This window comes from Mixophyes fleayi, chromosome 4, assembly GCF_038048845.1.
Source record: "Mixophyes fleayi isolate aMixFle1 chromosome 4, aMixFle1.hap1, whole genome shotgun sequence".
Lineage (NCBI taxonomy): Eukaryota > Metazoa > Chordata > Amphibia > Anura > Limnodynastidae > Mixophyes > Mixophyes fleayi.
In genome coordinates this window covers 341,180,274-341,206,599 of record NC_134405.1, presented here as the reverse complement: position 1 = coordinate 341,206,599, position 26,326 = coordinate 341,180,274, and the positions used below count along the sequence as shown (strand labels likewise).

Here is a 26,326-nt window from a genome sequence, read left to right as displayed (position 1 = left end):
ATGGAGGCAGCAGAAAGCCACAGACTGAGAGTTATATAGTGGAAGGAGCAGGGTCCTCCAGCAGCACAGAGTATATCAGGAGATGAGTGATGAGTTAGTGAGGACAGGGCTGCATGTGACAGGGGCAGTGACATGATGTGAGGAGGGGAATGGAGGCAGCAGGAAGCCACAGACTGAGAGTTATATAGTGGAAGGAGCAGGGTCCCCCAGCAGCACAGAGTATATCAGGAGATGAGTGATGTGTTAGTGAGGACAGGGCTGCATGTGACAGGGGCAGTGACATGATGTGAGGAAGGGAATGGAGGCAGCAGGAAGCCACAGACTGAGAGTTATATAGTGGAAGGAGCAGGGTCATCCAGCAGCACAGAGTATATCAGGAGATGAGTGATGTGTTAGTGAGGACAGGGCTGCATGTGACAGGGGCAGTGACATGATGTGAGGAGGGGAATGGAGGCAGCAGGAAGCCACAGACTGAGAGTTATATAGTGTAAGGAGCAGGGTCTTCCAGCAGCAGAGTATTAATGTAAGGCTCCTGTCACAGTAATACAGTTAGATTGTGATGTCAAATACACCTTTGAATGAGGCAGTGTTCCTACATCCAACTTGCTTTCTTCAATATGGACAGAATAAGTATGACCTGTAACGTTTTATGTGAGAATTATTTTGTGCTCAATCTGTCTGATTCTTCATAGCCTCAAAACTGTTTCTATTTTGACTCCTAGGGGTAAATTTATCAAACTGCGGGTTTGAAAAAGTGAAGATGTTGCCTATAGCAACCAATCAGATTGCAGTTATCATTTATTTAGTACATTCTACAAAATGACAGCTAGAATCCGCAGTTTGATAAATTATACCCTCTAGACTCTTCTCCTGCAAATAATCTCCTACAGGAACTGTATTCCCGTTATATTCCTGCTACTATCTCGATGTACCATCCTTACTCCCTCTCTGCAAACCTCTCCTAATATTCCTTCTTATCTGCTGTCTGTCCTAGGTAAGATTAATCCCCTGTAACCATGTCACAGTACCAGCCATTGCAGCATCAAGTTAATAGCTGTACACTTCTGATTTCATTAACCCTACAGCCATTAATGTTCATAAAGAGATTGATAAGTCATCCGTCAAATGTCTGTAAAAGCTTTCCATACATCCAGCGCCATGCACGGATCTTCTGGATGTCACGGAGGGACAATTATGTGCCTGCAAAACATTTAGCTGCAAATCGCACTCAAGTAACTCGTCTCATCCCATTTAGGATTTAAAGTGGAAAAGGCTGTAAATCATTCTGTGTTGCAATAATCAATAATAGCGATCATCATCAATAATCGGTTGGAATTAATTTACATGTACAATTGGATTAGCAATAAAGGCAGAATCTGACAGCTATGTTTAAGGGCCCAGTAATCACAGAACGTTAACTCCCAAATGATGCAGAACCTGTAGTGAACCCTTCATATACGCGAATTGCAGAGTTGACCGAGCAGGCCCGGCTAGGAATATGTGGCCGGCTGTAGCCGAGAGCTTTGCTGATATCAGAAGAGATGGTACTCACAAGTCACAGCCAGCTGGCAGAGGACGCAAATCTGCAGCATTCAGCTCAAAAGAGAACAGCTCGTAATATTTCATTTTTCATTGCAGACTGCAGTTATACTCCGTAAGCAATAGAAAATATTCACAAGTTGCCATCATACCAAAGAATTATTAACGATACGCCCGCCTGCTGGTTGGCGCAGATAGATAGTACCACAATACCTCTCCCCGGAGTACCAGATGCGAGTGGTCCAAACTAGAAGACACTCTACAACTGCGACCTATGCAATAATACATACTGTCATGTGTGCCTGTAAATGTTACGTACATATAGTACACGCTTAGACAACCTGTGGCTCTCCAGCTGCTGAGCAGGCTGAGACTTGTAGTGCCACAACAGACTATGTACTAGTGAGGAAAAATGCAAGTTGCTGCATTGTGTGACTTGGAGGAAACTCCCCACAATGCAACGCTAGGAAACAAGATAACCCCAATAAAGTTTGTTACACAAGGCTGCAGATGAGGATGGTGGGAGAGGAAGACGTAATAACATAATATTATTACAGACAGCCGTCCCACACGTGGCAGTTATTACACAGTGTATCATACATGGGGAACTCCATGTTCTCTGAGCAGAAAGTAAGTGAAATTCAGGCAGAGGTCAATGTTTTGTGACTATGGGTTTGGGGGCTGCATTAACCCATAATCAGAGTGTCAGGCAGAGGTGATTCTTACCCGGCATCTTTTGGTATCACATTAAAGTACAGGGAATGGGGTGTTAAAAGAGGGCGAGAAGGACACGTGTGTTCAGGGTAATGGGGGTATCCTCCTCCACCGCAGACATTGGATCCCCCCAGACGATTCTGCGGGACACACAGGATAACGCCCTCGTGCTGCTTATATGCGGTCACAGGGCTCCCTAAGTTGAAGGGTGGGTGCCTGTTTGTTGGGGGGGCTCCCAGCAGATAGAGGACATTGCACGGAGGAGTGGGGTGACTATGTGCTGGGGACCACTGAGTAGGGGTGGGCTGCATGAAGCACTTGGGGATATGTTTGTCTGGGGTCTCCCAGCAAGAGGGGAGGTTACACGAAGGAGTGGGGCACCTATCTGTTGGGGCCTCTAGCAGGGGCGCGGGGTGCTGCACTGAGGAACGGGGCGTCTGTCTGATGGGGGGCTCGTAGCAGTCTGGGGAGCATAGGCTGCATAGAGGAGTGGGTTGTCTGTTCGTTGGGGGGCTCCCAGCAGGTGTGTGTGTATGGGGGGGGTGCACTGCACGGAGGAGTGGCACGTGTTTGATGGGGGCTCCTTGGTGTTGGGGGTATCCAGGTAGATGGGGGGACATTGCAGGAGAGTGAGGCGACTGTTTTTTGGGAGACTCATAAAAGGGACACTGCACTGAGGAGTGGGCACCAGTTTGTAAGGGGGCTGGCAGCAGTTGGAAGGGGGGGAAGGATTTCAGCAGGGGCATGGGTTCTGCAACAATTAGTGCTTGCAGTGAGCTGGTAGGGGTACAGAGTAGTGGGGCACCTGGTGATGGGGGGTTCCCAGCAGGTGGGGGGGGGGCATTGCATTGAGTAGAGGAAGGTGGCCTGGTGTTGTGGGGAGGGGGGGGGGGGCTCCCAGCAGGCTGGTTCAAGGAGAAGGGGGGAGACTGGTGTGTGAGGGGGCTCCTGGTATGGAGCAGGGGGGCGCTGGTGTTGGGGGGCTTCCAGCAGGCTGCTGCACGCAGTAGGGGGCTACCTGGTCTATGTGTGGGGTGGCTCCCGACACTCGGTGGTTTTGAGGGGCTCCCGGCATGGCGTTGGGGGGCTGCCGACACGGAGTAGAGGGCTGCATGGAGATGGGGGCTCCCGGCACTCAAGGTACTTTGCATGGAGTAGGGGGCTCCCTGTGTGTGGGGGGCTCCCGGCACAGAGTAGGGGTCTCCCGTGGTATCGGGGGTCTCCGGCGGTGTGGGGGTCTCCCGGCACAGAGTAGGGGGTCTCCCGTGGTATCGGGGGGCTCCGGCGGTGTGGGGGGCTCCCGGCACAGAGTAGGGGGTCTCCCGTGGTATCGGGGGTCTCCGGCGGTGTGGGGGGCTCCCGGCACAGAGTAGTGGGTCTCCCGTGGTATCGGGGGGCTCCGGCGGTGTGGGGGGCTCCCGGCACAGAGTAGGGGTCTCCCGGCACAGAGGAGGGGGTCTCCCGTGGTATCGGGGGGCTCCGGCGGTGTGGGGGGCTCCCGGCACAGAGTAGGGGTCTCCCGGCACAGAGGAGGGGTCTCCCGTGGTATCGGGGGGCTCCGGCGGTGTGGGGGGCTCCCGGCACAGAGTAGGGGTCTCCCGGCACAGAGTAGGGGGTCTCCCGTGGTATCGGGGGCTCCGGCCGGCAGCGCAGGAACATCTGGAGTATTGAGCGGTGGGGGAGTTGCTGCTGGGCTGGGGGAGGGAGGGGGGAGTGAGGGGCTGAGCTGTCTCTCTCCCCCTCTCTCTTCCTCTGCAGAAGCGGCTGCTGCCAACAGAGAGCTCTGGGCTTCAGGAGCAGCATCTCCCCGACATGTCTCCCCCCGACACCGCCGCTGCAGCCTGGGGGGCCCGGAGCCCACAATACTGACCCCGCCGAGGATGCAGAGAGACAGCAGAGGGGGCTTATATACAAGGATGGGGATCAGGTAATACCCCGAAACAGCGAAGGATACAGAGCCCCCCAGAGCCACCGGAGACCACCTCCCAGCAGAGATCCCCAATATTACTAGAGAGAGCACCCCAACACTGGAGACAGACCCCCCCTCATCCCATCACTGGAGACAGACCCCCCCCCTCATCCCATCACTGGAGACAGATCCCCCCCCCCTCATCCCATCACTGGAGACAGACCCCCCCCCCCCTCATCCCATCACTGGAGACAGACCCCCCCCCCCCCTCATCCCATCACTGGAGACAGACCCCCCCCATATCTCATCATTGGAGACAGACCCCCCTCATCCCATCACTGGAGACAGACCCCCCTCATCTCATCATTGGAGACAGACCCCCCTCATCCCAACACTGGAGACAGACCCACCTCATCCCATCACTGGACACAGACCCCCCACTCGTCCCATTACTGGACACAGACCCCCGTCATCCCGTCACTGGAGACAGACCCCCTTCATCCCATCACTGGACACAGATCCCCTTACCATTGGAGACAGACGCCAATATTACTAGAGGGAGCACCACATCACTGGAGACAGACCCCCCCCCCTCACCCCATCACTGGAGACAGACCCCCTTCCTCAACCCATCACTGGAGATAGAGCCCACACTGGACAGATACCACACATAAATATTGGAGGCAGCCCCCCCCCATCATTAGAGACAATCCCCACAATTACTGGACCCCCCCACAACTGAATATAGACTCTTGTTACTGGACCCAGACCCCCTCCTAAACTGGGAACTCACCCCATCACTGGACCTCTCCCTACCTGGACAGAGGAACCCCCCTCCCACCCCAGCCTTGGTACAGACCTGGATCCCTGGACACGGCCTTCCTTGGAGGATTAATCTGGAACCTTTTCCTATTCTTAAATGGTCAATGAAAGCCAGAGGATGTATATCCCCGAGGGAGACCATCAAGGTGAGGGGTCCTAGACCACCATGATCCATAAGTCCTAGCGGTAGCTTCTAGAGGTATTGTCATTGTTTGGTGTGATCCACAGGTCCTGGCGACAGCTGTCATTGTCATTGTAATCTATGGCTCCTGGAGCTGAATATCAATATTGAATGTGACCCTTGGGTCCTAGTGGTATCTGTCATATTAATTGTGATTTAAGAGTCCTTGTCACGTTCAATTCACAGGTCTTAGAGGTTCATTTGACTCTGTGAAGTGATGGCTAAATCCTCTGCAAGCAGGAGTGTGTATTATTCTATGCAGAACATGTATTTTCTTTTTTTGGGGGGGAAGGGGGGGGGAGGGTTATGATTCTGTCACCCCCACCCTACTCCGAGCAGTAATTTGGAGGACACTTGGCTGTGGAGGCCCTGGTACTATGAGTGACAATTAGTGATTTGCTCGGGAGGCCTGGTCTCAAGGTCTGTGCATTGTATACATCCCAGATACTGTAGCTGAGCTCTGTGTACACATTCTCGGTTGTGATGTATATATCCCACATACTGTAGTATATATCTGTAGGTGCATGAGTATGCAATCGTTATATTATATGTGTGGCTGATGGACTGTGCAAGGACTCTGCTACATGTCTTGTCTGTCTGCCTATGTGATCCATCAGGGGTCCCAGATAGCCCACCCAGTGCCCTGGGAACACATGCAGCAGTCTACAGCAGGGCTGCATTGCTTAATTCCCAGAAACCGGCGTTGCAGGGGTTAAAGGCTAGTACCAGCATATGGAGAGAGGCGAGTGCCTATCATTCCTGGAGCATAATACTGATCATATTAAATAGATTGCTGTCCTCATCCTGTTAATGCATTACCATAAACCCCACTGCCTCCCTCTGAGCACCACAGGGAAGGGTGTCAGTGTAACCCCTTAGTGCCAGAATCCCCTTCCCCTCCAACCCATCATGTGCTTCTTAAGGGGGGGGGGGGGGCTGCTGCAGTCATGGATAACATAGACCAGACACACCTGGGCCATGTCCAGATTTGGAAATACAAACTGCCCCTCTGCTACAGGCGATGAGGGCCCTCCTGGTTAACTCTCTCCTGGCTGGGATTATCCTGATCTCAGCCTGGAGCGTTTAACCCTCTCAGTGTCAGGGACCAGGCGATAATGTTGCAGTCTATGGGAATTAATGCAAAAACAAAACAGCTTCTTTGCCAGGATCCAACCTCTGTTACAACTTTGGAATTTGTTTCAGATTTGTGTGTATACTGTCAGACGTCCTCTGTATCAGGGTAATGTGACCCGGTATACTGACCTGGGCTCGTATCACAGTACCCCCGATAAAGACCGGGTATGATGGAAGTAGAAGGTGTTGGGTTTGTGTACGAATCCTCGCCAAGGTTGGTGACCTCGTGTCAATTTTACAAGTGAGTCACCGTACAGAGAGGGGGGGGGGGTTATATTCCTGTTATTAAACTCAGCTGCACCAAAGCGAAAAATCTTTCTATCAGGAAGAATCACTAGTCTCTGTGTGTCTGCATTTCAACTGCCAAACTGGGGTACAATTTGGGCAAAATGGATTTACCCCAGAACATGTGATGGCAGTCATGTATGTATTTAACGTGTTTCCAATGCTGCACTTGTCAGATCCTGCAGCGTCCACGAATATATACATCTCATTCACATCTTGCAGGGCAACATTTCCATGTCTGTGTTTGTAAACGTCTTTTATATTGTTAGATATATTTTTATAACAACAGAGTAGCAATATGAGGACTTAATTGTGTCATCTGTACATTCTTGTAATTATTATCATATATAGCACCAATCATATGACGCAGCGCTGTACAGAGGATATGTAATCATTCACATCAGTCCCTGGAGCTTACAATCTAAATTCCCCACACCAGGGTCCATTTTTTTGCCGGAAACCAACTAACCTACCGGTATGTTTTTGGCGTGTGGTAATAAACCAGAGCACTCGGAGGAAACCCACGTAAACACGGGGAGAACATACAAACGCGGATAGGGCCCTGGTCGGGAATCGAACCCATGACCCCAGTGCCGTGAGCCAGCAATGCTAACCACTGTATATGGATTAACGTCAAATAGATATTCCTTTTCTTTTTTTCAATTTAGCAACAAACTATAGAGCGTCTCATAGGTGACAGATTGTGTAACTGAAATGGCAAAGTTCAGAAGATTTAGTGTAAAGAGATACCGGGACTCCCTAGCTATGAGATGTTATAATGTGTGTGTGTGTTCAAATGTTATAATAGATCCGAAACGTCTTACCAGCCCGTATATTTTATACATGCGCCAGAAGGGCGTTCTTAAAAAAATTCAATAAAATGTTCTTTAGAAATGACCAGGTAGAGAGAGGTGTGACATTGGAGGACCGGCTCAGGGTCCAGGGCCCCTGGATGAGGTGCGAGAATAAACAAAGCGTCTTTGGCTTTTTTAAAAAGAGAGAAAATCCATCTCTGGATGTAACTTGTGTATATATATATATATATATATATAGATCATCATCATCATTTATTTATATAGCACCACTGATTCCGTAGCGCTGTACAGAGAACTCATTCACATCAGTCCCTGCCCCATTGGAGTTTACAGTCTAATTTCCCTGACACACATACATATATATATATTTTAGATACCTGATAAGGAGACGACCATCATTGACTGAACGCTAGAACGCAGAAACTTTTTGGACTGATGAGTGAGCGTCACCTCAGTACATGATACAGGATATAAAGCAGGAATAAGATTTGTAGCCGTAAACACTGTACCTAAGACCGCAGTATCGCTGTTCACAAGCCGGTGGGAGTTATCTATAAATAGATCTCTGGGATGAAAGAAGATGTTGAATTTTGTCCTCTCCTAAAATGTTCATTTTGGACTAATAGTTTTTATTATAATTTTTTTTGTTGGTAATTTTTTTAAAAGACACTTTTCCTACCCAGCGTCACCTGACCCCAGGAAGACTCCTCACGTTCTGTCCTGAAGGGGTAATTCATCATGTCACATTGTTTCCTGTAATAAACAGAGCAGAGCCCCAGGTACCGCAGTCAGCTGTTCAATAGGAATCATGGAGCCAGCCGATACCAGCTGGGAACCTAGGGGTTAACCCCGTGCACCCAATTTATCAGGAATATTTGTTATGTCAAAAGGGCTTTTTAATTATTTATTTATTTATTTTATGGGGAAAATATATTTATTGCATTTCTTGACATTTAATAGATAACGTAGAAAACTGCCTCCACAGTAATGGAATTAAATGTTTTTGTCATTCTCCCTGTGCTGCCGGTACACGCAGATGCCTTTGTAACAGAATGGAATCAAAAGTTCTGCAATTATTTAAACCCTACATTGTAATAACGATATAATAGAGAAACTCTAATCCATAGTTTGCATAAGGATATATTTATATTTAAATAAGGCCTTAAGAAGTATGCTGGATTCTTGCAATGAGTGGCTCTCTTCCTTTATAAATAAGAATTAGACTTTTCCTACAACGTAATGAATACAAATAGAGGTGACGATCAGAACATGTCTGATTGCTCAGGAATAACTTAGAAGTTGCTCCCGACACGCTGCCATATTATTGTAAGAGGCTGGTTTGGGTCAGTGGACTGCTGCGATCCGCCGACGTATGTTATACACATATTTTTCTTTAAACTTCCTTAAAAGTGACCCTACACAGGGCTTTCCTTTGTAACACAATATTATTTGGAGATATAGTAATGCTGACGTTAGAATAAGCTCCATTCCACCGGGATGGGGATATTGGCGCCAATTGTTCTTCTCCATTTTGATCTAGTTCCACCTTAAGAATATCAGCGTCTCACAGACAGGTGGGATAATCAGCGTCTCAGTCATCGTTACAGATTCGTGTGATTAATTAGGGATATTCACCAAACATGACACATCGGGAGTCCTGAGGACGGGAGTTGGGAAACAGTATATTAGCCGGTGTGGGGGACAGGTGTGAGCCCCCCCTCGCACGTCCCATGTCCAGATGTTTTCTGTGATGCATGAAAGGCGTCGTGTCCAAATCAATTCTCATAAGTGCTTTATATTCCAAGGAAGGTCGGGTCATGAACGCGTCCGTTTCCTGTACGTAACACTCTAATACCCAATTGTGGGAGGTTATCTACGCAACGCAAACTGCAAAATGCCTCTTATAACAGAGCGACTAGTAATACTCACAAATATACATGTAAATGTGTCTCCGAAATGAAGATTATTAGCTTTGGATGAGTATAGGGACCACACGCAGCAGATTTCCTCTCAGTAATCCCCTCGGAGGACGCTATGATCAGCCTGGAAAGGCTGATAACATAGAACACTAGCTTGCACTTCTGCTTTTACCGGTCACGTACACAAAGCAGAGGCGGCCGTGCTGTGGGCTGAACCAACATCCAGCCTATCAGTAAGTCAGGAGCCTGTGACATCACTGGGGCCGGTGACTGCGGCCTCCAATGTGTGTAGACAATGGAGGCGTTGCCCGTAGCAACCAATCAGATTCCAGCTATCATTTATCTAGTGCGGTGTAGAAGATGAGAGCTAGAATCTGATTGGTTGCTACAAGCAACACCTCCACTTTCATTTGTAGAAGGTTTGATAAATCTTCCTCGAGTCCACTTTAATCTCTCAGAATTGATATAGGAATCACACCCTCCAACTCAGCACTGCATGATGTGTGCTATGTAGTATGTGTTGTACAGCGCGCTACTGTAACACGCTATACAATAGATTGTAGCTGTGTTAGGGCTTTTGGTCTGGATATTGGGAGCTGCCGTTCCTGCTCATAGCTTACATGTGGAATTGCTGAATTTAGGTCTATAAGTGCAAAGGAAAATAATGTCCCCAAAACGTGGCGACAGAGGAACATTGTTGTAATACTCATCTGCCCCGGCGTTACTTGCCTGGTAGTGGTTAATTACTGCGTGGCAGCGTTAGCCACGGGCGATGTGTGAGCGTTCGCAGGAGAACTCACAGCCTGGATTTAGGCATCTAGTTCCACCTCCAGGGGAAACAAAATTCAGTATAAAAAAAAAAGTTAAAGTAGATGTAAAATATTAGTTAAAAAAAATACTTAAAATAATTCACATTTGACAAAAATGCTTTATTTAAATAATAAAGCATTTTGTTAATTGACGTCTTTCCATTGTCGTCATCATGACCAGACCTGGCGAATCTTACAAAGTTTGTGTTTATAGTTCGCAATTAAAGATAAAACTTTTAAATGCTGATTTTTCTGCTAATTTGAGCACAAGTATCTCACATTTTGTAGCAAGTTTAATATTTAAACTTCAACTGTGTTCGAAATCTGTATTCGCGTCTTGCATGAAAAAAATATTTTGCTTGCTCGAATTTAGGAATAGGAAATAATTTTTGGTTCCTCTCCGGTATATTGGAAATGATGAACTCTGTAAGATGATGATCTGTGAAGGATTCACCCTGGATGGATGCATCTATCACAGAGCTCCCACACACAGCACCGGTGCCAGATTATTCTTCAATGTCCCCAGGTAATACCTGAGTGACAAGCTCGGCAGAGATGCTGCAGCTGATGCAGAAGCTCTTGATGAATAACTGCGATACGTTGTATACCAGGGGGGGGGGGGTTATTAGCTCTGGTTTCCATGATTACACTGAGATCTTACTGAACGTACTTGGGGGATTATCAGGCTCACAATTGGTATCTGTGACAATTCCTGAGACATTGGGGCTGATTTGCGTTCTTGTGAGATATCGCTGTGTGCACACCCCATGGTCCTTTGCGTATACGCACTGATGACAATGACTTATGGTAAACCAGACGTCTGCTGCTGGTGCGGATATCACAGAAACATAGAATCTGACAACAGATAAGAACCGCTTGGCCCATCTAGTCTGCCCAATTTTTAACCTTTAGTAACCTCAAACCCTATTTGATCCTTTGTTCCCTGTAAGAATATCCTTATGTCTATCCCAAGCATGTTTACATTGCTCTACTGTATTAGCCTCTACCACCTCTGATGGGGAGCTATTCCACTTATCCACTACCCCTACTGTGATGTAGTTTATCCACACAATTCCTCTGAACCTACTTCCCCCCAGTGTCAGTACATGTCCTCGTGTTCTAATACTTCTCTTCCCCCCCAGTGTCAGTGCATGTCCTCGTGTTCTAATACTTCTCTTCCCCCCAGTGTCAGTACATGTCCTCGTGTTCTAATACTTCTCTTCCTTTGTAGAATGTTTCCCTCCTGCACCTTGTTATAACCCTGGATTCTATCTGTCCCCCGTTCCCTTCTCTGCTCCAAACTATACATATTAAGATCTTTTAGCCTTTCCGGGTAAGTTTTGTGCTGTAGACCATGCACCATTTTAGTTGCCTTTCTTTGTACAGTCTGTAATGTATTTATATCCTTCTGGAGATACGGCCTCCAGAACTGAACACAGTATTCTAGATGAGGCCGTACCAATGACCTGTACAGTGGTATTATTACTTCTTTCTGCTACGGATTCCTCTCCCTATACAACCAAGCATCTGACTTACCTTCCTCATTGCTTTGTTACATTACTTACCTGCCTTTAAGTCACCTGAAATCTAATAGGGCCGCAGACATTAATGATACGCTCTGGCCCTTTAAGAGCTCCCGTCGATCATCAGGGTTATATAATTTGCAGAGGAGGCTTCGGTGCTGTATATTTAAGCCGTGCGTTTTCCAATCACCGCCTAACCAATCACAGGCACCAATCAGTATTTTCTCTTTCTTTAAGTGTTAATTCTCCTAAGAGAAATTTGTACATTTGTGAAGATACAATTATTGACTTAGAGGTTATTTTCACTCTTAAATATTCATGTTTTCCATCACTCCCCCCCCCCACCAGTTTCGAGTGATTGAGTTATTGTACGTGATGTGCCCGGGTGACAATATTGTGATACACTTGAGCTGGAAAGTCCTCTGACCTTGTAAAGGTCGTTCCAGCTCCTCTGTACTGTGCTGTCCTATGGATGTCACAATGTAGTCCAGGCTCAGACCGTCTCTGGCTGTCCAATTGCTGTGGAACTACAAATCCCAGCACGGCCTGCCTGTCATAGGCCGCTGGCCTGTCTCTGACATACCTGCAAAATTGTGAGACACGTTTCTTAAGACTCGTCCACAGGTTAAACCCAGAGCAGCCAATCATGTACTGTCATCCTTTTTATGTGTTTATAACATTAATTTGTGGTTGCTATTGGTTACGACAACACTTTCCTACCAGTTTACAGAAATGTCCCCGTTTGCGTTTAAATTGAAGGTCAAATAACTAGTCAGAAAAATATTAAAGCCATTATTAGAGATCTCCCGTGGGCTGCGCCATCTCGCAGGCGAACGCTAGTTTTTGTTGGGTCGTTCTGCGGGTACTTTGTATAGTAAGCCTGGCGCCTCGCTGCCATGAGAGACCGGCCAAGGAAGAATGGAAATCAAAAGAGCAGAGAAGGTAAGTATATATTTTCTTTAATAATATCTTTTGGACAGTTATTAACGATCTCCGAGCGGCTTGGTGTATCATCATCATCATCGTCACCATTTATTTATATAGCGCCACTAATTCCGCAGCGCTGTACAGAGAACTCATTCACATCAGTCCCTGCCCCATTGGAGCTTACAGTCTAAATTCCCTAACACACACACAGACACACACTAGGGTCAATTTGTTGGCAGCCAATTAACCTATGAATGTGACCATCTTTCAATTCATATAAGCGGTCACATAATTGCGCGTATCCTTCGGTTAAAGTCATATAATCATATAAAGCTCATTGACGAACATAGAAAAATACATTGTAAATGCTACTTTGTGATGGAATGCGACTGACATACACAAAAGGTGTAGCCTCAGGGGTAATGTGGGGGTGTGAGAGGGGTCCCCCAGGGCGGCCTCGGAGGGGGACACCGGCATTGTCCTAAAGAGGTGGAAGGTTGGATATATAGAGATGTTTTCGCTGTTTCTACCACACGTGTCTAATTATGTTATTGGACCAGAAGGCAGCAGACAAATGAATAACAATGATTTTGCAAATCATATAATTACGGTGACAGCCACGTCAGTCTGTATCTGCGAAGGCTCCCTGGTGATGGAGGAGATCTGGTGCTGGATGCGGCTGAGGAGTGAGAAATGATCTTTATATTGTTCTGTTGCTGCAGTGATCAGATCTGTTTCTGTACATGTCTCGTCCGGCATGTTACATGCGTGTAAGTCTGGCAGGATTCCTGTAGCTCTAAGGACTCTGTTTATCAAAGGGAGAAAATTCCTACATTTCGGGCTTCTCCCTAAGTAACAAAACCCCCTGGGCCGGTATTAACCCTTTCACCACTGAGACTGTTTTGGGCCACCATTGTAAAATAAAAATCACATTCCAACATCAATATCAGTCATTTATTTGAGTGGTCCCCACACAAATTATACCTTGTTTTTTTTTTTAGAAGACATTGAGCTTTCAGAAAATACCATTAGTTTGCTTACACCTGATGTCACAGTAAAAATAAAAAATGTACCCAAATTCACTAAAAAAGTTGTTGTTTTTTTAATTGAAATTGCAAGAAAGTTCAAAACTAAAAGCTAAACACAACCAATAAATACTACCGCAAAAAGCAAGATTCTACACACAGGTGTTCATAATAAAATCTGCTTTTGAAAAAGACAATGCAATTTTTTTTTGCTAGTTAGCACGATCTTGAATGAAATGCATAAAATGTGTAGGAGTAATATAAGTAGCCCAACAAGGCGTAGCATTTTACAAAAAAACAGACAATGCACATCATCAATTGAAGGTACCCCTGAGTTTATTGATGCCAGGATAGTGGATAATCACCCAGCCGTCTCTGGTTTTCTTAACACTTTCTGTGGTCTAGCAACTTGACTTATTCCTCTGCCCCCTTGGCACAAGTCTACCTAATGCTGAAGCTGGGTTTTGTGCGTGTTGTTACCACATCAGCCATATAAACACGGACATGTCCTGCTTCTTTGCAGTTAGCTGACATGCTCGCTGAAGGTCTGGGGAGTATTTAAAGAGTGGCCGTTCAGCGTGTGTACATACTGGGTGTGTAGATTTACGCCTTGTATTTCGGTGTGATGATATATCGTATCAGGTCGGAGGCAGCCTGCGTCTCTCTCCCTCTGAGCTGTCACTCCTTCCTCCATCTTTGATGCATAGCCAGACAGCGAGCGATGATGCGTTGTGGAGGCGTAGAAATACGCACTGTCACTTTCTTTGAGCTGTACGGGAGCCAGGCACGGTGAGGTGATGTAACCATGAAACGATATCACAGAAGCATTCTGTATTGGGAGTCCTGGGAAAGAGCCAATATACAGTCTTGCTCGCAGTTTGTGTTCATCTCAGAGAGGCGTTATTATATTACAAATTCTTACGCCAAAAATGGAGTGCTAGTGACGTAATAGAGTGACTTGGTCTGTACGTCATTTGCTATGAGTATTAACATCATTTTAATGTCATTTTGAAGTTAAAATGTGAGCTAATGAGGGAAAAAAGAGACACAGAAAGTAACACTCACTTGGTTTTATTAAACTGTTGAACAAGTTACAAAAAAAATATCCTAAAACAATTCTGCAGGATCAAAGTTATATTTCCTGTTGATCGTTGTTAAAATATTTTAGTTTTTGTAGCAGAAGATGACAAATCATAGAGACAAATACAAAACATTTATTTACTTTTTCTTTGGTAAAATGTTGACAATATTTATATGGCTTTAGTATAAGTCATTTTAATCTTACATCACAGTTCTCAAAACGGCTTTTTCATTCTAAAGAAAACTAATTTGTAAATGGCTCGCTGGGCACTTAGTCATCTCTACCTCAGATTTATGTCTGTGACGGAGATTTTATCCAATAGCAAAAATTAAGAAAACATAGTTGAAATTAAAAAAAAAACACATTTTTTTTGGAGACTGTGATGTAATTCTTATATTTATAAGGATTTTACTCCAATAAACCACTAATTCATTTGTAGAGAATAACTTCAGTAACTTCAATTTGTTTTTCTACAAGCTGGGGGATTTCTATAAGTCAGTTAATTAATTGGATTATTAATTATTAATTGGATAATTATAACGGATGCCATCTCACACCTGATGATAACGTCATCAGTTCAGTGAGCCCACGTTAGTGGCGCTGAACTTCGTGCTTGTGATGTTCCGCTGACGGATTCGGCCAACGGCGTACACGCCGGATTGCGCCGCAGGAAATGTTCCAACTAAGATTCCGCAAATTGCAATTTAATGATTGTGACCAACGCCCAAATCGTTGATTCTTACACCTAAACTCTTTTGATTGCTCACCGTTATTACTAAAGATGGCAGCAGACATTACCAGCTTGCCAAATTGGCCAATGTCCTTCTCAGGCCGAGTGGTTGGACCTCTAGCAGCGGCACAATATATTGTGATAATGATCCAATCGGTTTTGCGGCAAAGTTGCAGTGTGTATGGGCGGTACAAGAATGAGGCCCCTATATATTATTATCCGCATATTTTAGGCCGTCAAGTACCATCTTATCTCCACATTTCGCAGCAATATATCACTATATCTATATTCGTGTTCTCTCATTGCGCATGCGCGCCCCTAAACAAGCCGTTTCCGCATGATCTAAGGCTTAGAGATGTCTGATAAATAATCACTGACCGAGCCTGGAAAAGGATGAAATGAAGGAGATGGCTGCGGATTAAGGAGAAGTACAAAGACGCTCGTGTCATTAACTTGCAGGACACAAAGCGGCGCAGAAATAGTGATAAGGATTAAGTGACATCTGTTATATTGCTGCCGGATTTTATAAAAAGCATAAATGTTGGTGACAGGTCCAATGTGTAATCAATAATAGTGGGATCTGATTCCAAAAGCTGGAAATTATATATGTGTGTTTGTGTGGTAGAGCAGTTAGACTGTAAGCTCCATGGGTCAGGGACTGATAAATATTCTCTGTACAGCGCTGCATAATATGATCAGCGCTATATAAATAATAATAATACAGGTATAAGTATCAGTGTGTAATGCTAACCGATGTATTTTTATTTTGTCATTCACTGTGAATATACCGTTAATAAGTTTTCATCAGCCTCTTCTCCCTCCTATGTTGTCATCTGTAACGCTGGGGACATTCAATGCAAATGCGGGAAGTCGTTTTCAGTAGAATAGAAATAAAATGGCGGCCACCACTGCGACGAGGGCGGAAAATGTCATATATTACTCTCATGTTTAATGCAATCATTTAGAAAAAAAATCTACTTTAGATCTATTAATAGAAATGGTCGGTGCCTAAATATAATATAGCTTTTAATGAGTGTATCTTACTGGATAAACCATGGGTACCAGCTGAAAGGATATTGATTGGTAAATACAAGCGAGTAATCTGCTGAGTTCATGATAATTTGACCACTAGGGGGCGATGATGGCTTAGTTTATGGTTTTATCTATCTCAGGTGAGGAAGCAGCGTGTCGGTACTAGCTCAAGTTAATCAGTCGATATATGTACAGAAATAAGATTCTGGGCCTGATCCATCTTTGAGTGCATTGTGAGCGTGACTTGTGTTTTAATGAAGTGCACGGATCTTGCACGCTGTACGCCCGTATTCCAACAGCAGCGGATCTCAAGATACGTTTCTATTTGAATCTAGGTGTAAATACGCTTTGGCTATTTGGTACTTGCTGTATGTAGACAGAGCATAGTGCAGGATACACACAATGAAAATATATATCCAATGGGGCAGGGACTGATGTGAGTGAATTCTCTGTACAGCGCTGCGGAATTAGTGGCGCTATATAAATAGCTGCTGCTGATGATGATGATGATAAAGTCCAATCAGAATAAATTTTTTTCTTAATATAATCATTAATAAAAATATATATATATAGTTTATAAAACAATTTTATTTAAAATTATTTTTCACATGTAATACATAAATCAGGATGTTTTTACATAAAATGCATTTTATAGTGTCTCGTACTTGCAAATACATGTTCTGAAATGCTCACGTATCAGTCATCACTATCAGTCGGCACTGACACCTGACCTGTAGCTGCTGCAGGTGACACGGCTAAACAACAAGCGCCTAAGAGACGTTCAGGACTTGAATTGACGGAATCTGCGCTGGCACGCACTCACTGTACATTGCCTACGATGGGTCTGCCCTTTCCTGCCCCCGTTCCGTTCTTCAAGTCGTAGGCCGTCGTGTCAGCTGTGTTCGTACATGAATTGCATACAGTTGCGTTCACCCGCTCTGCCGCATGCCCGGAGCTTTTTAACGCTATAGACGGCACAAAATGGACTAACGTCTGAAGATCAGTCAGGCGCTATATGTTCAGAATGATTCAGGAAAAGTACAGTGAAAGTAAACTCTTTATTTAAGTGCTATTATTCCTATTGTAACTCAGAGATAAGCAACTTGAGTCCGTGTAATGCTGGGACTTGTAGTTCCATAACAACTGGAGAGGACATGATGATCTGGCTGCTCAAGTGACTGGGAAGGGCAGTTACTCCAGGAAACACTTAATTCCTTCAGTGAGAGCGCAGCTGCCTCCTGTGCTGTAACGAATGCACTGGATATAGCGACTATAGCATACGGCGTAGTTGTTGCTCACTGGACCATGCCAGCAGCCGCACACGGCAGATTTCCCACAAGAATTTAGGATAGAAAACAGGTACAATAGTGACGGACTCAGTGAGAGCTGCTGACTACATTCCTTCCCATAATACCCACGGGGGTGGGGGGACTGCCCCATGGCCCCTCGTCTAGCTCCCACCAGCTCCTCGCTGACAGACGACCGCTAAGTCTGCACTTCCCAGAGATTCTCAGCATAGAGAACACTGCAGGACGTCAGTCCAGCGTCTCGGGAGTTAATATCCACTAACATTCCCGTATTATACACAGCGCAGTTTGTTCGGCCAACTAGTCCGAACTTTGTGGGTGCAAAGTAGGAGCCTCAAATTAATCTCTAATATCAAACAGCCGCTCTATCCCCAGTAATATGTCCGTCCTCAGGTCTGTGTCCACAAGTATCATTTTGTTGTTGCTGCAGTTACATCTGACTTTCTAAACAAGTGGCACATGTGATTTTACATGTATGAGATATATATACACACACACACATATATATATATATATATATAGGTTAATGTCAGCTATGGAAATTCCGCCTGAGAGATGCCGGTCTGCAGATATGGCCGCCTCTTATCTCGCAGGCGTCTGTCTGCAATAATACCGAGCGTGGAAGACTTCTGAAAGGATAACCCTATTTGGTAAAGGGAGCTAGAGGCTGAGAGATCGTTCCCAGCTGTATACACGCGTCCCCTGAGAACGCAAGACAGCGAGTGGCATGGGAACATCCATCCACAGGACGGGGGGGGGGGGGCGGGTTTAACCCTCTGTCTGCCAGCGCTTGGCAGGACGCAGGAGGGTTTGTGAATGACGTTTTCTTGTTATAAGGGGGGGACAGATAGGAGCCCCCCTACAAAATGACAATTAATAGACGGCAGCAAGAGTTTTGGAGTCTTGGCGGGGGGCAGTGCCAGCTCTCACCACTCCTTACACTGGCACAGCAGATGTTCCACAAACACCCCTTGTCGGCCCCCGCAGGAGGGTAATCCGTAAGATGCTGGAAGACCAGATGGCGGAGGTGGGAGAGATGCCTGATGCTGTCACATCCTTACCCTGCCTGAGATTATCCTGGATGGAGCTCTGATTGGGAATGAAGGAGCTCTGTGTGTCTTATACACAAGATGCACGTCCTCCATATAACAGCGACACATTGTAACAAGAAGAGGTGGGATAGTGCGTAGATATTGTAGGAGAATTCACATCCCAGCACCTTGTGCGCCAACAAAACGTAAACTGATGTTAGCTGACGTTTAATTACCTACGGGCAAGAATGGCGGCATACATAAATATAACTTACACCTCTGTGTACTCAAAAAATAATTCAGAAGTTGTTCGGTGACCATTGCCATATTTTCGCCAAGAATTCGTTCCAGACTTGGGGGTCTGTTTTCTAAGCTGCGATGAGCCAAAAAGCTGGAGAAGACAGCTGTTTTCTCCAGGGAATGGTCATTTAATTTATCAAGGGGTTAAAGCAGGAGAAATCGGAGAGGAATCTTACCCCAACTACCCCACACAGCAGAATAATCGCCCAACTACCGGCGTCCGCAGCTGTACAGTCTAGCAATACACACTGTGGAGGAACTACAAGTCCTACCATGTCCTGGCAGCCTGGGACTTGTAGTTTTACAGCAGCTGGAGAATGACAAGCTCCCTGCACCTGTTGCATCTAGTAGTATATTATATACATCCATTGCTTTATCCTGCTGATGGGCCGGGCGCACATAGGCCGTGTACAGTAAAGGAGCGCCGAGGGCACTGATGCGGCTAATTTAAGTCCTGGGTTTGGCGTAAGTACGCCTGGTTTCAGCCCTGCTACAGGGAGGTGTCAGTGCCGACTGATAGTGATGACTACACGGCATAGTCTTCTATCTATAATTACACGTATGCTGGCCACTAGCTAGTACAGAATGTGTGTGTGCAACTAAGAACATGCATTGTATGTACCGTACGCAGTGAAATCATCTTTATTGATGTAATTAATGTAGAAATAAAAATATATTTGAAAATACATTTTTATATAAGTAATTATACTGATAACAGTTGTTTTATGATCAAATAAAAGTTTTATGTGTTCTGACCTTTATTGAACAGACGCTGGTGCGTGTCCTACAGTCTGTTGTGTCTGTCTACATACGGCTGTAACGTTTCCGCATCGTACTTATACCCGGATACATATGGAAACGTATCTTGAGATCCACTTAGATTTGAATACAGTCGTAATTTACACTCAACTTTCGTGCACAATGGTTAATAATAAAATGATCATTTAAATATCTAAATATTAACTATTCTGCTGCTTTATGACCAAAGAAATAAACATATAGGAGATTACGCTTCATATGTATCAAGGAAGAAAAAAAAAGCAATCTGTGCCTTCACCCCCAGCCCCCACTCCCTGATTTCTCAGTCACTGTAATAGAATTTGGCCCAGCAGGTTCTGTTAGTTATTTTGTTGCAACAATGTTGCTGTACTTTCCAATCCTGAGGGCTGCAGAGAAGCTGATAAGATTGAGGGATGGTTTATGTGACTTTCAACCGCTAACTAACGTCTAAAAAGCGCAGTAAACCCGCCCGTCGCCCCCCTGCTGTTAGAGCACTGCCTTCTATCAAATTTGATGCTATGCTCTGGGACTCCAACTCCTTCAAACTAAAACTTTCAACTGCAATATCTCCTTTAACCCCCATCTGGCATAACCCGGTGTTCCCTCCCGGATCTGCCTCTACGATCCACCGTAACTGGTCTCGTGCAGGGCTTAAATTTCCAGTAGATTTTTCCAAACAGGGCCGCTGGCTTTCGCTAGCGGATCTCCAACCCCAATCCCCGTCCCAAATCCTCAGCCCCTTTGAATTCTTCCAAATTAATCATTTCTTGCGATCCCTGCCACCAACCTATGTTCTTAGGGACCTTACTCCATTTGAATCTCTTTGTAGAAAACATCCCTTGGACAAGGGCATGATTTCTCAAATATATAGCATTCTTCTCACTTCTGCCCTTCCCTCTCCAAACCCTCATGAAGACGAGTGGGAAAAGGACCTTGGTCCTCCCCCGGATGAAGAGGCTTGGGAGGACATGAGACTGGGGATAGCTAAATGCTCCATATCAACTAAACTCAAGGAAACCTCTTACAAAATTTACTACCGTTGGTATTACACTCCCACAAGACTCCATAGAATGTTTCCCTCTTCCTCGCCCTGCTGTTGGCGGGACTGTGGCCAAAGGGGTACGATGTTTCATATTTGGTGGTCTTGCCCGATTATCACCACCTTCTGGGACTCAGTCCATAGTTTCCTAAATACCCTTTTTGAAGCTCCTATCCCGAAAGATCCCTGGATATTTCTTTTATGTTACACTCCCCAAGACCTGGACAAATTCTCCAAGAAATTAACTGCCCACATCCTGACAGCAGCCAAATCACTCATAGCCCTTAATTGGAAAAATACCTCACCTCCATCCCTCTTGGCTCTCAAGAAGCAGATTTGGCACGTGGCCGCTATGGAGGAGATTACGTACTACCTCCACGATAGAGGCCACGTCTTCAGTCAAGTCTGGGCTCCATGGCTAGCCGTGGAACTCACCTTCCCCCCTCAACGCTCCACGTCCTCCGACCTGACCCATGTGCGATGACCCTAACTCTTCCCGACACATATCTCCCCCTCTGCTATAGGCTCAACACACCCTAGTTATCCTCTAAATACTTACAGTGCTTATCTTTGTGGTCCTACCCCCTCACCCCTCCCCCACAATCCATTTTGTTCCTACACCCATTTTATATTACTCTTTAAAAATGTAAAAACCAGTCATTTTTGTCTAAAGGTTTCCTAATATGCGATACACCACAATAACTGTTGTGACTTTACTGTGCATGCTACACAGTGTTATCGTTTTGCTGTCTGTATTTTCTTGATTGACCACTGAAAATAAAAAATTATAAAAAAAAAAAAAAAAAGCGCAGTAAAGGGAGGACGAATGGTTTATTATGGGTTTGATCACACTGGGCCAGACTTTGAGTTAGGACTCAGGAGCAAAGCAAAGAAAATGAGTAACTTTGCACCTGGGCAAAACCATGTTACATTGGAGGGGGAGGTAAATTTAAAATGTGGGGACAGATTTATAGTTGGGGTAGGACATGTCCTAGATCAACTTTACATGTCAGTGTAAAAATAAAGCTATCAAGTATTTGTGTGCTACATGATAAAACAGCCAGTATTTCCCTTGTGTGCAAAAAATCAAGTCAATTTGTACCCCTTGTATTGTAACATGGTTTGTCCAAATGCAAAGTTTCTCCTTTTCTTTGCTCCTAATTCAAAATCTTTGAGTTTTAACTCCAGGGAGTATATTTACTAAACTGCAGGTTTGAAAAAGCAACCAATCAGATCCTAGCTGTCATTTTGTAGCATGTACTAAATAAATGATAACTGGAATCTGATTGGTTGCTATAAGCAACATCTCCACTTTTTCAAACCCACAGTTTAGTAAATTTACCCCTATATGTTTAACATTTTTGAACATGGCTCAAGCTATTTCTCATGCGGGAACACACGTCTGCAAACATGTATGTTTTCATGGATATTTAACCTTTTACCAGACGTTTATATCTTATATCTGTGTGTTGTTTTCTAATTATAAGAAAAATATGAATGATAATGTTTAGAGAGAGTCTTATTATCAGCTGGAGAATATGAAGGTAAAATTAATGAGTGATCACCTTCAAGGCTTCTTGGAGGGTATAAAGGATGTTACCCTGGGTACACAAGATATTCTTATAATATTGAAGTGATGATGTCACTGTTCATGCTATCGGTTATAGCGGAATAATCTCTAGTAGAATAATATAATATTATTGTCATTGCTCATGTATAAATTGTCAATGGTTAGCTAAAATTAATTAAACTATATGTCCATATAATATAATATATATCTGCAGGAATGTGCGGGTAAGTCGCTCTCCCAGAATCCTTTACTTTGGGCTGGTGGATTGTTTCCCCTTCTCTGTGCTCATTGGCTTCTCAATAAGTGGCCTTTTGAATAAATACAATAGAGAAAGACACAGTAGATTGGTTGGAGCAGAGACAGTGAATGTTGGGGCTGAATAATCAGACAATTGCCCCTCACCCCTCAACCTCCCTTCAGTGTAATGGCAGCTGACACACAGCGTATAAATAAACATGATTAATTGCTGGAAATATCAGCTATGTCTAAAACCTTTATTGCTCTCATTAATTATGCAGGTCTCTGGAAGTAGGAAATATCTTATTGTGAGCACGGAAGGAATGATACATCTTAGAACACAGAATGATGTGTTGGTCTCCGGAGGTTTTCCGGAGAGAGGACGGTGATTTGTAACAATCAGTACAGACCACATAACGTGGGGAAGGGAGAACGCGCCATTTATCTTCTGCAATCGAATTAATGATTGTGGAAAATTCATATTGCAGCCTTTTTTATAGCCCTATACCTCCCCACATGGAGGAGGGCCGGCCAGACATAACGGCCATCATGGTGCATTTGTTACGGAGCGGAGATTGTGTTATGGGCGGTTGAATGGAAGATCGAAGGTACCTAGAAGGACGGAAACTTTCAGCGGAGGCGGCTGTGGGTAGATCCATTATTAATGGGATTTCAGCTGATCAGTTTTAGCACATTGGCGATTCCTCGATCACAGCCCATGATATACAGCTGCCCTCTGCTTTTAGCAATTGTACGTACCCATTGCTCAGTGGTTTTCAAGAAATACTCTTTTAGTACGATTCCCCCATCCCCCAACAAGCAGAACTATGAAGGACAAGTCTCTGTGACACCCACCATTTGTGAGGTAGCCCCAATACCTGATCAATCGCTACTGGAGGAGGCTGGGTAAGTTTTAAATTCAAGCCCGCTGACATTTCTTGTATAAAGAGCTCTCATTCGTCAGATCCCAACCATCCAATCAGCTCTCTTAGCACAAGAAGGTGCCGGGGTGCCGTCAAATGTTGAATTTCTAACTTCTCCCTCCCCTGGCAGCAAAACTGACCATAGAGCAGATACTGAAGAGCGGGCACCTAACTAATGGCACGGTCAGGGGACCGCTGGCAAATTTTGGCCTGGGGGGCAATACTCGACTTAGCAGCCTATTTTAAAAGAAAATAAATACAGGTGGCCCAGTGACCCAGCCCAAGGTAGTCCATTATGGGTCCGGCCCGGGGGGCAAATGCCCCCCAGCCCAGCCTGCCCCTGGACACGGTCCCGGGCCAGTGGGCTCAACCACTCTACTACCGGATCTGTCCAGTGCGCCCATCCCAGTGAGCATAACGAGGCCAGAAATTGTGAGACGTTGGTGTGACCGGTGACATCACAACACATTGTCAGTAAATCCAGCCTGACATCACAACACATCGTCAGTAAATCCAGCCTGACATCACAACACATCGTCAGTACATCCAGCCTTCAGTAAGTCACAATACAGCTCGCTCGGGCCATTCCGGAGACCTCCCCACGTTCTGCCCACGGAGAGACTGGATTTTAGACGGAAACGTCCCTCTCTTCCAGACCGTCTCTCTTTCTAGTCTGATTTATAGATCTGTTATGATACATCACCCCCGTGGGCTCCCAGAAGTGTCTGTTTTTGCTCATAATTTAATGTAAAATACCTTCCACCTGCTATTATTGTGTTTTATTGCTGTGTGGTGCATATAAATGGTGTTTTCCGTTAATGTGACGCCAAACGTCTCTCTCTGACCACTGCAAGAAAAGAAACATTTGTCCAGCTGTGTTTGCTCATCCCCTGTTTCCAGGAAAATACAGAAAATGCACGTTGTGATTGGACACAATGAAAAGGTGATGACACTACTCATACAGTGATACAATGTAACGCAGTAATGAGGAGGTGATGACACTACTCATACAGTGATACAATGTACACAGTAATGGGGAGGTGATGATACTACTCATACAGTGATACAATGTAACGCAGTAATGAGGAGGTGATGACACTACTCATACAGTGATACAATGTACACAGTAATGGGGAGGTGATGACACTACTTGTACAGTGATATAATGTAACACAGTAATGGGGAGGTGATGATACTACTCGTACAGTGATACAATGTAACACAGTAATGGGAAGGTGATGACACTACTCATGCAGTGATACAATGTAACACAGTAATGGGGAGGTGATGACACTACTCATACAGTGATACAATGTAACGCAGTAATGGGGAGGTGATGACACTACTCATACAGTGATACAATGTAACGCAGTAATGGGGAGGTGATGACACTACTCATACAGTGATACAATGTAACGCAGTAATGGGGAGGTGATGACACTACTCATACAGTGATACAATGTAACACAGTAATGGGGAGGTGATCACACTACTCATACAGTGATACAATGTAACACAGTGATGAGGAGGTGATGATACTACTCATACAGTGATACAATGTAACACAGTAATGGGGAGGTGATCACACTACTCATACAGTGATACAATGTAACACAGTAATGGGGAGGTGATCACACTACTCATACAGTGATACAATGTAACACAGTAATGGGGAGGTGATGACACTATTCATACAGTGATACAATGTAACACAGTAATGGGGAGGTGATGACACTATTCATACAGTGATACAATGTAACACAGTGATGAGGAGGTGATGATACTACTCATACAGTGATACAATGTAACACAGTAATGGGGAGGTGATCACACTACTCATACAGTGATACAATGTAACACAGTAATGGGGAGGTGATCACACTACTCATACAGTGATACAATGTAACACAGTAATGGGGAGGTGATGACACTATTCATACAGTGATACAATGTAACACAGTAATGGGGAGGTGATCACACTACTCATACAGTGATACAATGTAACACAGTAATGGGGAGGTGATGACACTACTCATACAGTGATACAATGTAACACAGTAATGGGGAGGTGATGACACTACTCATACAGTGATACAATGTAACGCAGTAATGGGGAGGTGATGACACTACTCATACAGTGATACAATGTAACACAGTAATGGGGAGGTGATGACACTACTCATACAGTGATACAATGTAACACAGTGATGAGGAGGTGATGATACTACTCATACAGTGATACAATGTAACACAGTAATGGGGAGGTGATCACACTACTCATACAGTGATACAATGTAACACAGTGATGAGGAGGTGATGATACTACTCATACAGTGATACAATGTAACACAGTAATGGGGAGGTGATCACACTACTCATACAGTGATACAATGTAACACAGTAATGGGGAGGTGATCACACTACTCATACAGTGATACAATGTAACACAGTAATGGGGAGGTGATGACACTATTCATACAGTGATACAATGTAACACAGTAATGGGGAGGTGATGACACTACTCATACAGTGATACAATGTAACACAGTGATGAGGAGGTGATGATACTACTCATACAGTGATACAATGTAACACAGTAATGGGGAGGTGATCACACTACTCATACAGTGATACAATGTAACACAGTAATGGGGAGGTGATCACACTACTCATACAGTGATACAATGTAACACA

General features: G+C 44.8%; 1 protein-coding gene across 1 annotated transcript in view; it reads left to right on the top strand.

The window, feature by feature from the left end:
• Positions 1-4,004: 4,004 nt before the first annotated feature.
• Positions 4,005-26,326, top strand: part of CACNA1C (calcium voltage-gated channel subunit alpha1 C) — a 278,371-nt gene continuing 256,049 nt past the window's right edge. The window contains 1 exon segment of the mRNA XM_075210714.1: positions 4,005-5,130. Coding sequence (XP_075066815.1) covers positions 5,082-5,130 — 49 coding nt within the window. The 5' untranslated portion in view covers positions 4,005-5,081.